Here is a 16,966-nt window from a genome sequence, read left to right on the forward strand (position 1 = left end):
TACACAAAAATGAAAATAACACTGACATCTCATTTTAACAGATATATTTACCAAAATTACATTAAAATATTTTGAAATACTAAAGAGTAAATTTATTCAATAAAATCACCATTGGCTTCAACCATGGCCTCCAGACGACTTTGGAATCTCCTGTAACTCTTTTGGACAGTCTCCTTGTTTAAGTTGGTGAATGCTGCCATAATCATTGCCTTCAGTTCATCTTTGGTGTTTGAAGGAGTTCTGTTGGTCTCTCACTCAAGTTCACCCCACACATAATAATCAAGGGGATTGTGGTTTGGGGAGTTAGGTGGCCAGATTTTAGAGGTGATGTGATCACAGAAATTATCTGACAGCCATGACTGGGTTCTCCTGCTTGTGTGCCAGACATAAGGTCTTCCAGCAACCACCCTCTTGACCCAGGGCACCACTACCGCCTCCAGGTACTTGATGTAGGCCTCCATGCTGAGTCTGAGGCCATGTGGGAAGATGAATGGAGGCATAATGTTGCCATCACTAGTGATCACTCCAAACACCATGATGTTGACTGGATGTTTGATTTTTATCACTCTCGATACATGTCCTCAGATTGCACTGTCCTCAGATTGACATCCAGATACTCTGAAATGTTCGTATTGGAGCTTCCAGTGCAAATGCCAAGCAGTACAGCATGTCAATTCCAAGTTTCTGGCAGAGTGAATTGCATCATGGTGCTGCTTTTCTCAGACAGTACCCAACTGACACTACTATACTGTGTAGTCAATAAAATAAAAAACAAACAATGCGCATGTGCAAAATAAAAAATATAAAATGGCAACAATTTAGCTATTGCACCCTGTATGTGGGGGCGATGTATATGTGTGCTTGATCCTCCTTGTCTTGACATTGTATAGTTGTAAATGTGTGTGTCATTGTCATACAAGCTTTGTCATTCATTTTCAATATACTATGAGAGCATGTCTGGTCATGGGGAAATATTACCTTACATAGAAACAGGTAGGAGTTGGTGACAGGAAGGGTGTCAGTTATTAAAATATCTGCTTCAATAAGCTCTGTCTGATCCATGCAAGCATGGGAAAGGAAGTGTTATTACGATGATGATGATGAAGTAGGGTGTTATTTCAAAAAGCAACAGAATTGAGATCTTAAAACCACATAAAAACTTTAGTGTGAGCATGTAACAAGCACTGGTGCTGGTGCCACATAAAAAGAAGCTCTGGTACTGATGCCACATAACACGCACTGGTGCTGGTGTTATGTAAGAAAGCACTGGTGTTGGCACCAAGTAAAAAGCATTGGTGCTGGTACCTAGTAAAGTAGTTGGCTTTAGGAAGGGCATCCAGCCATGAAAACCAAGCTAAAACAGACAATGGATCCTGGTGCAGTTCCTGTCAAGCCATCCAACCCATGCTAGCATGGAAAACAGACATTAAATGATGATGATAATCATGATTGACAACTTAGAAACACATTGATTTGTATTATTGTTGTTATTGTTCTTATTCTTGCACCATTGTTGTTGTTGCCATTCAGATGATATAACCTTTGTCAGATATTCTCAAAAATCAAGACCTCTAATAGTCAACCAAATTATGTCCACCTTCCCTTCAAATGACCAATGCTGTTTTAAATCTTTAACATTCTGATTACTCTGTCAAATGTAATGCTTATTTATTCATATTGTTTTGAATTAAGCATACATTATCTCATTGCTTTGAGATTTCAATAATGTGATTGTTCATTTTTAGAATGATATCATAGGGTAGGTGTGAGGCCAGATCTGGCCAGTTTGAACATAAAACAGGTAGAATATTTGGGCTGGACTGGCTCCTGTGCAAGTGGCACGTAAAATACACCATTTCGAGCATGGCCGTTGCCAGTACCTCCTGACTGGCCTTTGTGCCGGTGGCACGTAAAAGCACCCACTACACTCTCGGAGTGGTTGGCGTTACGAAGGGCATCCAGCTGTAGAAACTCTGCCAAATCAGATTGGACCCCGGTGTAGCCATCTGGATCACCAGTCCTCAGTCAATCGTCCAACCCATGCTAGCATGGAAAGCGGACGTTAAACAATGATAATGATGATGATGATGATGATGATGATGATGGCCAGTTTAAACACCAAACGATTAAGATATGAGCAAATGAGATAATTACCCAAGGGTTCCTCAAATCTAGGGTCCATGATGCATTGCTTCACCCCAGGAGCTATGATCTATCAAAAATGCTAAGACATATAATAACAAAGTGGACAGTAAATTTAATGAAAAATGTTCAGGTTGCCATACTAAATAATGTAATATAACCTACAGCTACTGGTACTTATAATTTTAAAGTCTGATGCTTATTCTATTCATCTCCTTTGCTGAACCACTAAGTTGCAGGGATATAAACAAACCAAATAATCATACATATATGTGTATATATATATATATATATATATATATATATATATATATATATATTCGTGCGGGTGACATTCGTGCGGGTGACACGTAAAAGCACCCACTACACTCTCTGAGTGGTTGGCGTTAGGAAGGGCATCCAGCTGTAGAAACTCTGCCAAATCAGACTGGAGCCTGGTATTGCCATCCGGTTTCACCAGTCCTCAGTCAAATCGTCCAACCCATGCTAGCATGGAAAGTGGACGTTAAACGATGATGATGATGATGATGATGATGATATATATTTTATTTATTATCTTTTACAAGTTTCAATCATTAGACTGCAACCATGCTGGAGTACCACCTTCAAGAATTTTTAGTTGAAGGAATCAATTCTAGTACTTATGTTTGTTTAAGCCTTGTACCTATTCTATCATTCTCTTTTGCCAAACTGCTAAGTTATTGGTTGTCAAGTAGTGGTGGGGGACAAACAAAGACACATAGTCTAGGGCTACAGTAGAAGACACTTGCCCAAGGTGCCATGCAGTTGGGACTGAACCCAAGACACATGGTTAGGAAGCAAGCTTCTTAACTACACAGCCACACCTACACCTAAAGAAAAAGTGGATGGCTGCTCATGGGATTAGAACACACACCTTCTGTGAAAATAACAGATGTGCTACCTTTACACTGTTTATTTGTTTATTATTTGTTTTCTTTTTCTTTTCTTTTTTTTCTTAGAATTCATCGAAAAATGTCGAGAGATTTATTCCGTGCTTTGCAGCCAACGTAGTCCACGTGACCCGGTTGTGGTTCCCACCTCCGATTTAGCCAATGTCCAGTCAACTCCAGCCAATAATGCACCACCAGCAGATGGCGTTGAGACAGCAAGCTTACTGCGAGCGGTTGGTCATCTTTGCAAGACCAGTAAAATAAGGTAACAACAGTATTAGTAATAGTAGCAGCAGCAGCAGTAGTAGTAGTAGTAGTGGTAATAGTAGTAGTAAAAGTAGTAGTATTGATGATGGTAATGGTAGTGGAAGTATCAATAGTGGTGATGGCACTGGTAGCTGTGGCAGTGGTGTGATGTAGAGCCAGTGACAAGTACTGCTTATAACCCTTTTGCTAGTAACCAAATCTCCTATCATCTAAACTGTCATGGGCAAACTGCAACCTGTCAGACTTTCTGAATGGCATACCAAATGAAAAAATTCAGTTCTATATTTAAGAGATTAGGAATTATGTACATTATTTACATTTGATGGATATTTGTTCTCATTTTGTTTGTTGTTAACACAGCGTTTCGGTTGATATACCCTCCAGCCTTCATCAGGTGTGTTGGAGAAATTTCGAACCTGGGTCCTCATTCCTAAGGTATTTTTCGATGTTGTTGTTATTATTATTATTATTATTATTATTATTATCATCATTATTATTATTATTATTATTATTCAGGTCACTTCCTGGAATCGAACTCGGAATCTTAGGGTTAGTAGCCCACGCTCTTAACCACTACACCCATGGGCATATGGCGTAGTGATTAAGAGCACAGGCTACTAACCCCAAGATTCCGAGTTCGATTCCAGGCAGTGACCTGAATAATAATGATAATAATAACAGCAACAACATCGATAAGTACTTTAGGAATGAGAACCCAAGTTTGAAATCTCCTCAAGACACCTGATGAAGGCTGAAACATTGTGTTAACAACAAACAAGATGAGGACAAATATCCGTCAAATGTAAATAATGTAAATGAAAAATTATCTTGAAATTTTTTTAGTAGTGTAGCCCACTTCTCAAAAAGCAGTTTCCCATACCTAATTTAGATTCTACTTTAACAGAAATAATGAAAAAGTGGTAAATATCATTATCATCAATCATCATCATCATCATTTAACGTCTGTTGTCCATGCTGGCATGGGTTGGACGGTCTGACTGGGGCTAGCAAGCTGGAAGCTGCACCAGGCTCCAGTCTGATTTGGCATGGTTTCTACAGCTGGATGCCCTTCCTAACACCAAACATTCCAAGAGTGTAATGGGTGCTTTTACGTGCCACTGGCATGGGTGCCATTTGCATGACACTGGTATCTTCTCAAATATGACCTTATACCAAAGGTCTTAATCATTGCATTTGTGTGACCCAACACTCAAAACGAGCTCAGCTTCTTTGCCTCCATGAGGCCCCATGCCCGAAAGGTGCCTTTTACGTGCCACCAGCATGAGTGCCAGTTATGTGACACCAGCATCAGCTACAACTATGATTTCACTTGACTTGACGGGCCTTCTCAAGCACAGCATATTGCCAAAGGTCTCGGTCACTAGTCATTGCCTTTGTAAAGCCCCAAAGTTCGAAGATCATGCTTCAACACCTTGTCCCATGTGTTCCTGGATCTACCTCTACCACAAGTTCCCTCCACAGTTAAAGATCAGCACTTCTTTACTCAGCTGTCCTTGTCCATACACATCACATGACCATACCAGAGCAGTCATCTCTCTTGCACACCACATCTGATGCTTCTTATGCCTAACTTTTCTCTCAAGATGCTTACTGATTAGAAAAATAATTCATTTAGAGTAATTATGAGTAAATTAGTAATTTACAGTAAATTAGTACAGTATCATGGAAAAAAAAAAGTGTATGTTTCAAGAATATAAAAACAAATACGTAAAAGTAAAATTTTATTCTAGGTTTTATATTTGTCGGCTAAATTTTAAAAGTTTTTACTTCCTTTTTTTTTCTGCAAACATTTTCAAATCTAAGCATGCTGTGTGGTTAAAAAATTTGTTTCCATATAGCACCGTAATCAAGTAAAGTGTCTGCCCCAGGCCAACCCAATCCTTGTGAGTGGGTTTGGTAGATGGAGACTGAAAGAAGACCATCATGTGTGTGTGTGTGTGTTTGTATCTTCTTGTCTTGAGATTGTGTTATAGTTGTGAACAATTGTCACCATGCAAATGGTGTTCCTCATTGCCAATCTTCTGCAAAACCATGTCCAGTCATAGGGAAATATTCTTTTTTACTCTAGGTACAAGGACTGAAATTTTTGGGGAGGGGGACTAGTTGATTAGATCAACCCCAGTATGCAACCGGTACTTAATTTATTGACCCTGAAAAGATAAAAAGCAAAGTCAACCTTGGCGGATTTTGAACTCAGAATGTAAAGACAGATGAAATACTGCTAAGCATTGTGCCCAGTGTGCTAACATTTCTGCCAGCTTGTTACTTTAGTCATAGGGAAATATTACTGTGGCTGTGTGATAAGAAGCTTGCTTCCCAACCACACAGTTCCAGGTTCAGTCCCACTGCATAGTACCTTGGGCAAGTGGCTTCTACTATAGCCTCGGGCTGACCAAAGCCTTGTGAGTGGATTTGGAAGATGCAAACTGGAAAGAAACCTATCATATCTTTATCTGTATGTGTGTGTGTATAAGTATGTCTTTGTGTCTATGTTTGTCCCCTGCCACTGTTTGACAACCAGTGTTGGTTTGTTTACATCCCCATAACTTAGCAGTTCAGCAAAGAGAGACTGATGAATTAAGTGCCAAGCTTAAAAAAGCAAATAAGCACTGGGGTTGATTTATTTGACTGAAAGTTCTACAAGACGGTGCCCCAGCATGGCCATAGTCTAATAACTGAAACAAGTAAATGATAAAAGATTACTTAGAAACAAATAATGGCTGTTAACAAGGAAGGCATCTATCCATAGAAAATCTGCCTCAGTGAATTCCTTCTAACCCATGCAAGCATGGAAAAGTGGACATTAAAACAACAATAGGAGTGGTAGCAGTGATGACAACTGTGACATTTCTATGAAACTTGGATACAATAATTATAAATAAATCAACATTCCTAAGCCTACAGAATATTGGTAACAACTTCTTAAAGCAATTTATTTAAAATATAGTGAATCCATGTAGCTGTATTTGATGTATTGGGACTGTGTGGTAGGAAACTTGCTTCTGTTATAGTCTCAGACCGACCAATGACTTGTGAGAGGATTTGATAAATGGAAACTGAAAGAATCCTGCACGTGTGTGTTTGTGTGTCCCCCACCATTGCCTAACAACTGGTGTTGGTATATTTATGTCCCCAACACTTACCAGTTTAGCATAAGAGACTGATAAAATAAGTACCAGGCTTTAAAGAAAATAGTAAGTACTGAATTCAATTCATTTGACTGTCAATTCTCCAAAGTGGTGCCCCAGCATGGCTGCAGTCAAATGACTGAAACAAGTAAAAAAGAAAAGAGCGATAACAGACTATGTTAGGTACCAATAACTTGGATATGGTCAGGTACTGCCGCTAGTCTTCTTAAAACAGTGTAAATATTCACTAGAACTACAGTTAGCTGAGTCGGTAGAGCATCAGAGATTATACATTTAGATATTTAGTCATGCACTTACTTTATGTTCTGACTTCAAGTCCTAGCCAGATTACCTTTGCCTTTCATCATCATCATCATTATCATTTAACATTTTCTTTTTCATGCTGACATGGGTCAAATGGAATTATGCTGAGGCAGCTTTTCTACAGTCAGATACCCTTCTAGTCACCCCCACCCACCCCCCGCCACTTGTTTCCAAGTGAGGTAATATATCTACCCATAGCATGATACATCTTTTTATGAAAAACTAGAAATGAACAGCCTCATTTATATGACAATGATGATGATTTTCAATCGTAATGTGATGTCTCGACATGCATACACATACACACACATGCACACATATACAAATATATGTATGTGTGTCTATGTGTATGTATACACACACACAAGGCACATGGCTTAGTGGTTTGGGGTGCTGCACTCATTATCATGAGATCATGATAGCCAGAAAACTGCCTGTAACCATTTGCATGCGATCAGTTAGAGGCTGTCTTGTTGTCTCCTCTTGAAGGTGATGTCTCAGGGATGGCCACAAACCAAATAATGAAACTAGTAAAATAATAAAAGATTATACATTTGACATTTTTAATAAAATAATTTGTTAATAATTTGTTTTCAGCTCTCCTGCACCTGATGTCCTCCAAGATATTTTAACACCAATGGCAACTGTTCGAGTGTCCTTTTATGAATTTCTAATGATATTGGCAAAGAGTGAAACAGTAAACAACTCATTAGGTATGTGATTTATTTTCATTTTATTATTAAGCCATTATATGAGTAGTGGAATTGCAGAAACAGTAAAAGAAAATGAATCTCTGATACTTTCACCAGTGAATGACCTGTTCCTTGAGCTAGCATAAAAGTGGCTGAGCACTCCACAGACATGTGTTAGCAATAAAGATCTCCTTTGGTCATGAATGACCATGGTATTGCTCCTAGAAAGTTTCCCTCTGAGGCACAAGTCTGGGCAAGGTAGTTTATGAAAGACCAGCAGTTGCCTATGCATACCAGCCTCCCCTCTCAATGCCAATGATGTTATCCAAAGGGAAGACAAAGGCCAATACAGCTTGGCACCAGTGACATTGCAACTCATTTCTACAGCTGAGTGAACTGGAGCAACATGAAATAAAGTGTCTTTATTCAAGAACACGACACACAGTCTGATCCGGGAATCGAACAGGCTACCTCATGATTGTGAGCCTGACGCTCCAACCACTGAACTATGTGCTTGTTCTCAGTGTAATTCACTTGCAGAATCAGCATGAATTACTATGTGTGACAAGGCTTGACCTTTGAATCAAAAATGTATAGTGCAAGCTCCTAGTAGGGCCTCCCAAATGGAAAGATCAAAGGATAGACGCCAGACTAATATGGATCACATCTTTCCAGAAGCAAAAATGGATTTGTGCAGGGTCAACACCCCTACCTAGAGAAAAAAAAGCAAAGTCACTAAAGCATTGGTAACAATTCAAAACCAACATCTGGGAGATGAAGGCTTCTTCTCAAGAAAATGCAAGAACAAATCCCAAAAGGGAGGCAGAAGAGAGGATGCCCTTGAGATACTGAGACAGAGGTGAGAAATCAGGGACCCAGCTATTGATCATTGAAGCTCATAATTCCAGCCTTTGAGGATATGAAAGAGCAGATGAGAGTTGCCACTCCTCCATTATGTCAAGTAGCTTCACCTGCAGCAAATGTCATAACTGCTGCAGATCAAGAGCACGACTTGTAATCCACATGTGAGACTCCCAGAGTTGCTTACTGAATAAGAGCAATCAATGTCAACTTATGATGGACAGCCGAATAACTGGAGAGAAGCAGAAAAGATAGCCTAGAGTTAGGAAACGTTGAGAAAAATCCATCAACGGTCTATGCTCCAGAGGGAGTGAAGGACTTAAGTAAATACTGGAGTCAATCTAATTAACTGGTCCTCCTTTCCTCAAAAACTGCTGCTCTTGTGCATAAGTTGGAAACCATTATCAATCATCATTATTTTCATCATAATTCTCTCTCTTCATTATCAATTCGATTGATATTCAGAATAAAATATAAATTGTTCAAATTTCCTAAAAGCAATTTTTTTGTTGCTTTCTTGTTTGTTTTTTCTGTGTATTTTTTCAAATTTTTCTATTATTTCACTGCTTTCTTTCAACTTCATATACCACTGTAATATCTGATACATACATACATATGTGTGTGTATTTGTGTGCGCATGCACGTGTGTATGTGTATATGTGTGTGTGTGTGTGTGTGTGTGTGTATTAGTTATCAAATTCTTCCTATCTTGTCTGTTGGTATTTGATTTATTGCTGACAGTATTAACATATCATTTTCTCTATGAGTGTGTGTGTGTGTATGTGTGTGTGTGTCTGTGTCTGTGTCTGTGTGTGTGTGTAATGACAAGAGACTTTTTGTGATGATGTCATGCTTTTGCACAGAAACAAAATGTTACTTGTTAAATTGCTGTTGTACTGTAATGTATTTAAATAATCTAATCAGAACTATAACCGATACATAGTTTTATGCATGCATATATAACCAAATGTGGTAGCCAAATAATGACATAAGAACTCTTGAATGCACATACAAGATTTACACTCAAAGTATACTAAATATATACACATGTATGTGTGTGTGTGTGTGTGTGTAAAATAATAAATAATATCCATTTTTTTTTAGTTTATTTGTCTTTTGTCTATTCACCTTGTGCTGTATTAAATACTTGATGTGGTTTTAGAGTCAGGTTCTGACTGCTATTTCAAGCATGATGGTATATCTCTTAGCTACCCTTATTTATAATTTTGATAATTATTATAACCTATGAATGCTTTTTTCTTCCTATGCTGCCACTAGATTTGATCGCTATTTGAAATAACAATCTTATCCTTATTTATATTGATATTTTATATATGTATGTAGGTATATATATATATGTTGCACTGGTTTAGTCATGTGATATGGATGATGACAACTGCATAAAGAAGTACTGAGCTCTAATTGTGAAGGGTTTCTGTGCAAGGGGGTAGACCCAGGAAGATGTGGGATGAAGTGGTGAGAAGGGGTCTTCAGACACTGGGACTCACTGAGGAAATGACAAGGGACTGGAAGACGTGGTGATTTGCTGTACTTGATAAGACACATCAAGCTAAATAAAATCTCTGTGTTCCATATATGCAGGCTTGTTCTTTCAGGTGTGGATGCCACTTAAAAAGCACCCATGCCAGTGTTACGTTAACGCACAAATTGTAATGGGTGCTTTTATGTGCCACCAGCACAGGTACCATTTGTGTGACACTAGTACCTAGGTCTTCTCAAGCACAGTATAATATATATGTATACACACACACACACACACACACACATGGAAGGTTGTAACTCTAAATGAATACTACAAGACTGGAATGACATATCCAACCCATGCCAACATGGAAAACAAACATAAATGATAATAATAAGGATGATGATGATGATGCTTACAAACTAGGGATTAATGTATAATTTCTTTCTATGCCACCAAAGAATATGCCACCAAAGAAAAGACATAATCTCTTCAGAAACAAGTATAAAGCAAGGAGGATTGTAGAAAACTGAAGGTGAGAGTCTGAAGAGATAAGCGAGATGAGATTTTCTCAAAATCAGCAAAGGCATGCTGCAGCACATCAGATGGAGTCTCAAGAAAGAAGGGAGATGAGACTTTCCCAAGATCAGTAAATGCATGATGCAGCACTTAATACTAGATCATTAAATCAATGTTTTAATGATTAGACAGAGGTCCAATAGAATAGCTCTCAGAAACAGACTATGTACAAATTCGTTCTGAAGCTGTTTTCAGATATGATCCATCCCATTCTTATAAAAATGATAACTCTGTCCGAATTAGTATGCTAAACACAAATTGTCATTTCTGTAGAGGTTTAAAATTTTCAAATGAAACAAATGGTATGTGGTGCTCAGGTTGTCAGGTAACATTGCCAACACTACCAGCTCATTCTGAGCCTTATGGATCTTCTAGAAGGCACTTCCATCCAGTCAAAGGATTTTCTAAACAATATCAAACAATACAAATCTGCATTTCAAATGACATCGTGTACTGCATCTAAGAAGATAGTTAAACATGAATTTATGCTGACTTCAAAGTTCAGGGGCAAGTCTATCACCTCATTGGTTCTCTGTTACCCACAAATGAACAACCACAGTTCCTCCAAATTTACTTTATGAGTGATGTAGGACAACAAACCTGAAGGAGGTGTCAAAATTTCAGATGATGGGTCATGTTAGACACAGCGCCGACTACTGCAAAAGAGAGTATATCCACTGACAGCTTTTCAGTGCATTCAAAAATCACATAACCCCCACCCCCAATTTTCCATGGCAGGTTAGGGCCTGAAATACTCCAAATGGATGCATAGCTTGTTGCTTAGTCGAATTAGCCCAGCATTTACTCCACAAATGTTTTGTTGTCAATGCTGCACTTTCCCATATCACCTGTTTCAAAATAACTGTAATATATTATATACAAACTATGCCATTTTAATCCCGAGCAACGCTGGGTATCTAGTATGTATATATATATATATATATATATATATGGAAGACAGATGTTAAAAAAAAGAGATGTATATTAAATATATATATATATATATATATATATATATATATATATATATATATATATATATATATATACATATATATTTAATATACATCTCTTTTTTTTAACATCTGTCTTCCATGCCATCATGGGTTGGCTGATTTGACTGGAGGTGGTAAACCAGAGGGACTGCACCAATTTCCAGCATCTGCTTTGGCATGGTTTTTATGGTTGGCTGCCCTCCCTAATGTCAACCACTTTACATCATATAAACATGTATGCATTATGTGTGTGTGTGTGTGTGTGTGTGCATGCATATGTACATGCATACATATAAAGGGAAAATAGTGAATATAGTAGAACAAAGATTAAACACTTAGTTTAAAACCTATAATAATCTGCTATTTTGGTGAAAATATTCATTTTCTAAAAATGAAAAGAACAGGAGAACAAGTCTATATAATATAAGAAAGCTGCATATTTTTGAAATGTGATAAAAAACATTGAGTTGTAAATTGTGATGCATGGGTATGTCTGAAAATACTTTTCTGAAATCTATTACCAGTATGTGTAGATTGTTGAGAAATATATATAGTGTATCTTTTTTAACATAGCACCAAAACATTTGTATGAAATTGGTTTTCACGCAAATTGATAGTTTGAACACATTCAGGTGAATATTTCTCTTCTAGGATGAAAAAATTGTGAGCCATTAGATCCACCTGATTGCCTTGTAAGGGTTACAATTCCATTAAGAAATTCAGTTTTTCTCATCTAAAGTAAAAGTATCCTTTAAAGAAGAGTACTTATAACTGGTATTGATACCTAAGTCGTTCATCAATTAGTGCTATCACCATAAATAATTGATTAGCAGAAGATTATTTCAATGAGAAATTTCTCAAAAACAAGCACTGGTGTGGCTATAAGCTGTGGCATGGCTGTGTGGTTAAAAAAGCTTGTTTTGCAACCCTGTAGTTTCAGGTTCAGTTCCACTGTGAGGCATCTTCAGCAAGTGGCTTTCAGCTGTAGCACCAGGTTAACTAATGCCTTGCAAGTGAATTTGTTTGATGGAAACTGTTGAAGTCCAGCATATGTATGTATGTGTGTGTGTGTCTGTGTGTATGTATGTATGTATGTATGTATGTATGTATGCATATTTATGCATATGTATGTAGCTTGTTGAATATCTATCTATCTATATATATATATATATATATATATATATATATATATGTATGTATGTATGTATATCTATATCTGTGTGTGTCTTTGTGTCTGTGTTTGTCCCCTCATCACCACATGACAACCGGTGTTGGTGTGTTTACATCCCCATAACAGTGGGTCAGCAAAAGAGACTAATAGGATAAGTACTAGGCTTAAAAAAAGTCCTAGGGTCAATTTGTTTGGCTAAAACCCTTCACGGCGATGCTCCAGCTTGGCCTCAGTCAAATGACTGAGACAAGTAAAAGAATTCAAGAATAAAAGAATATATATATATATATATACACACACACACACATGCATACGTGTGTGTGTGTGTTTGCGCTTGTCCTCTACCACTGCTAGACGAATGGAGTTTGTTTATTTCCTTGTATCTTAATGGTTCAGATCAATTTGACCATAGTCCAATAACTAAACCAAACAAAACAACAAAAGATAGTCACACAAATCAGCCAACAAGGGAACCTCTATGCAAATCATGTCACTTGCCAAATCTCCACCAAATCAAAATAATGAGTTGGCTACAGTAGGAAAGCCTTTGTCTGTAGGTTTGTTTGGTCAAAGTTGACCTGGATAGAAGCACCTACATTGCCAGAATACAATGACATTAGATTTAAGGCAAAGAAAAATTCACTTTCTTGTAGAAAAAAATGACTTGTGAAACATTTTCATTCAATGCTAAGTTTTCATTAGGTTCTAGTATCAAGAACTGGCATTTACATCACATCATCATGCTTCAGTTCACATGAATAATTGTGAAAAGATTTGCTGAAGGATACAGTCAGACATCAAATGACATTAAAGAAACATTGATGGAAAGTATTTAGAAAGATTTGGAGTAAAAATTGAAGTTGGGTGGGAGCTAATGAAACCAATGCTTTGAAAGTGTGTGTGTGCACACGCGCGTGCATGCGTGTGCGAGTGTGTGTGTGTATTTAATGGAACAAACAGGAAAAATATAATTCAATACATGAGTTGATACATATCTTTTTTAATTGAAAGAAAAGATACTAAAGTGACTTAAGGGTCAAGAGTTTTATGCATGATATGCATAAAACATTCAGCCCTTGAATCACTTCTGTAACTTTTTTGTCAATACATACATAAATATATACATGCATGCATGTGTACATGCATATATGTATGCATGTAATAATGAAAAAAATGTGTGTGTAAATTTTGTTCATGTCTTTGCAGCTCACAAGCATTTGAAGTTTATTATGTGCAGTGGTCACTCCTCATCCTTATTATCATCATTTAATGTCTTTTTTCTATGATGGCCTGATTTAGATGGTTTGACAGAGTCCAACAATCCACAGCTATGTTGGGCCCAGTGTTGGTGTTGGCATAGATTCTACAGCTAAATGACTTTGCTAATGCCAACCACATTACAGTGTTTACAGTCCTGACATTGATCCATCCATCCATCCATCCATCCATCCACTCATCTATATACTTACATACACACTGAATTTAAATATGAGTTACTAAGTTTCATGTTGTGGAAACACAATAATTTGGCAGATGTATATATATCATACCTTGTATCTCCAAACAATACTTGAGGCTCAAATATACAACATGGTTGGTCTTAAGGATTGCTTGGAGACAGAAGGTAAGATATATAAATCTGCTGAATTATTGTATTTCCACAATATAAAACTACTAGAAACTGCATTTTAAAATTCTGTATATATTAAACGATATTTATCTCTCATAGGATGGAGTTGATCTTACTAATAATGGAACAGTGATATATATATATATATATATATATATATATATCATCATCATCATCATCATAATCATCATCATTTAACAGCCATTTTTCTGTGTTGGCATGGGTTGGATAGTTTGAACAGAGCTGGCAAGCCAGAGAGCTGCACCAGGCTCCAGTCTGATTTGGCATGGTTTCTATGGCTGGATGTTCTTCTAAATGCCAACCACTTTACAGAGTGTGGTGGGTACTTTTACATGGCACATGAGTGCTGGTATGAATGCTTTTCTTCTTGAATACAGCAAAATACCAGGAATCTCTTCTGTTGTCATCTCATCTGAAAGGTCCAATATCCTGAGATCGTCCTTCATCAGGAGTGGCCATCGCAGACAATATGCTTCAGATGTCTGAAAGCTGGAAGACATGAACAAAATTTACACAAACATTTTTTTTATTATTTCATATTCATTTTGTTACAAAAGTTTTATATGAATAAGAAATACATGTGTGCAATATTATTTATTCAATAAAGTAGCTTTCCTTTCTTTTTTAACTGCTGATTCATGTAAGTTTTAGTTATAAAATACACATATATTCCAAATATTTTTACGTTCTAGACTGATGATTGTTTTAACCATAGTGAGCATATGGTAATTAACTACAAGAACATCTAAGAAAAATATGTGAATTTGCATTTCAGTAACATAAAATTAGATTGTCAAAATTAAACCATAATGTAGAAAAAAAAAGAGATATTTTTAATGATATTTATTTGTCTTAGTAAATATCTGGTCACAACATAAAGGAAAAAATTTGTATAAAAAAAAATTGCAAGCCATTAAAATTAGAGATGTTTTAATCAGATACCACTTTACAAAATTACACCCTTATCACAATATTATTACAACAAACTGCAGACAGACAATGCTACAGTTATGAAACTAATAAAGCCACTATTTATGTTTCATAGTGATCTTGTGGGTCTCCAGCTTGTCTGAGAGTCATTGAAATATCTCGTTGATATGTTGTCATCAAGGTTGTATAAGTTAGCTCTGCCGGTTGATTATTTATAAAGACTGTACGATGTTCTGACCTCAAAACATTATAAAATACAGTAGTAGTAGTATCATCTTCATCATCATCATCATCATCTTCATCACTATCATTTAATATCTACTTTTCTATCCTTGCATGGGTCAGATGGAATCTGTTGAAGCAAATTTTCCTGTGGCCAGATGCCCTTCCTGCCACCATTCCTTACCTGTTTCCAGGTAAGGTAATAGTATGTTATACCAAAAATCAAGTGGGACTCACTAGTTCTGGTTTCCTTCAGTTCAGGATATTATATTTCTGGAGTTTATGAATAATCTCTTGATTTAGTTCCTGCTGTCATTCTGTTAGTTTCAAATTTATTCAGTCTGACTTATGTACTGATGTCATTATTAATATAACTAATAGATTTTAAGGTGGCAAACTGGTAAAATCATTAGCACGCCAGACAAAATGCCTAGCAACGTTTCTTCTGACTTTACATTCTCAGTTCAGATTCCACTGAGGTCAACTTTGCCTTTCATCCTTTCAGGGTTGATAAAATAGGTACCAGTTAAGCAATGGGTTTCCATATAATCAACTAGCCAACTCCCCTAAAATTTCAAGCCTTGTACCTACAGTAGAAAGAAATAATGAGTTCAAATTTTGACACAGGGTCAGCAATTTTTCAGGGGAAGGGTAAGTCAGTTACATCGACCCCAGTATTCAACTGGTACTGACCCTGAAGGGATGAAAGGCAAAATCAACCTCGGTGGAATTTGAACGCAAAATGTGAAGCTAGACAAAATGTCGCTAAGCATTTTACCCAGCATGCTAACAGTTGTGCCAGCTTGCCACTTTGCAGTAGAAAGAAATAGTGATTTCAGATTTTGGCACAAGGCCAGCAATTTATACTTACTTTATCAACCCCGAAGGGATGAAAAGCAAAATCAACCTCAGTAGAATTTGAACCCAGAACATGAAGACAGACGATATTCCACTTAGCATTTCACCCAGAATTCTAACAATTCTGCCAGCTTGCAACTTTACAGTAGAAACAAATACTGCAAATAGATTTTATTTTAATGGAAGATTATTGTATTTCCATTGCTGTTCTGTTCAAAGGTTTTACTTTTATTTTTGTGAATGAACTTTGTATATCTTCCTTAGAATTAGCAAGTCTTTTAGATATTTTTAATGCTGTCTAGGTAACTGGTTGGTCTTATCTTACAATGGAATGGTACGTGGAATTTCATAGTGTGTGTACTTTATATCTTTTACTTGTTTCAGTCATTGGACTGGGGCCATGCTGGGGCACCACCTTGAAGGGTTTGTAGTCAAACCAGTTAATTCCAGTACTTATTTTTTTTTTTAAGTCTGGTACTTATTCTGTCAGTCACTTTTACCAAACTGCTAAGTTATGGGGATGTAAACTAACATCAGTTGTTAAGCGGTAAGTTTGGGACAAACAAACTCTAAGACACACACACACACACACACACACACACACACACACACACACACACACACACACACACACACATACACACACACACATACATTATGGCCACAGTCTAATGACTGAAACAAGTAAAAGAATAAAGAATAAAAGAATATATATATATATATATATAAAG

The 16,966-nt window shown here is 36.9% G+C and overlaps 1 protein-coding gene across 5 annotated transcripts in view; it reads left to right on the forward strand.

The window, feature by feature from the left end:
* The window catches only part of LOC106874565 (centriolar satellite-associated tubulin polyglutamylase complex regulator 1), a 125,349-nt gene that overhangs the window by 65,803 nt on the left and 42,580 nt on the right, over nt 1-16,966 (forward strand). For 4 of the 5 annotated variants that reach the window (XM_014922340.3, XM_014922341.3, XM_089354136.1 and 1 more), the window contains exons 6-7: nt 3,123-3,318; nt 7,391-7,506. In XM_014922340.3, the coding sequence (XP_014777826.2) occupies nt 3,123-3,318; nt 7,391-7,506 (312 nt within the window). Of the gene's footprint in view, nt 1-3,122; nt 3,319-7,390; nt 7,507-15,500; nt 15,572-16,966 lie in introns of all 5 variants that reach the window. The other variant, XR_016242331.1, reaches the window with a different exon arrangement.

Source organism: Octopus bimaculoides, chromosome 6, assembly GCF_046866305.1.
Source record: "Octopus bimaculoides isolate indiv1 chromosome 6, ASM4686630v1, whole genome shotgun sequence".
Classification (NCBI taxonomy): Eukaryota; Metazoa; Mollusca; class Cephalopoda; order Octopoda; family Octopodidae; genus Octopus; species Octopus bimaculoides.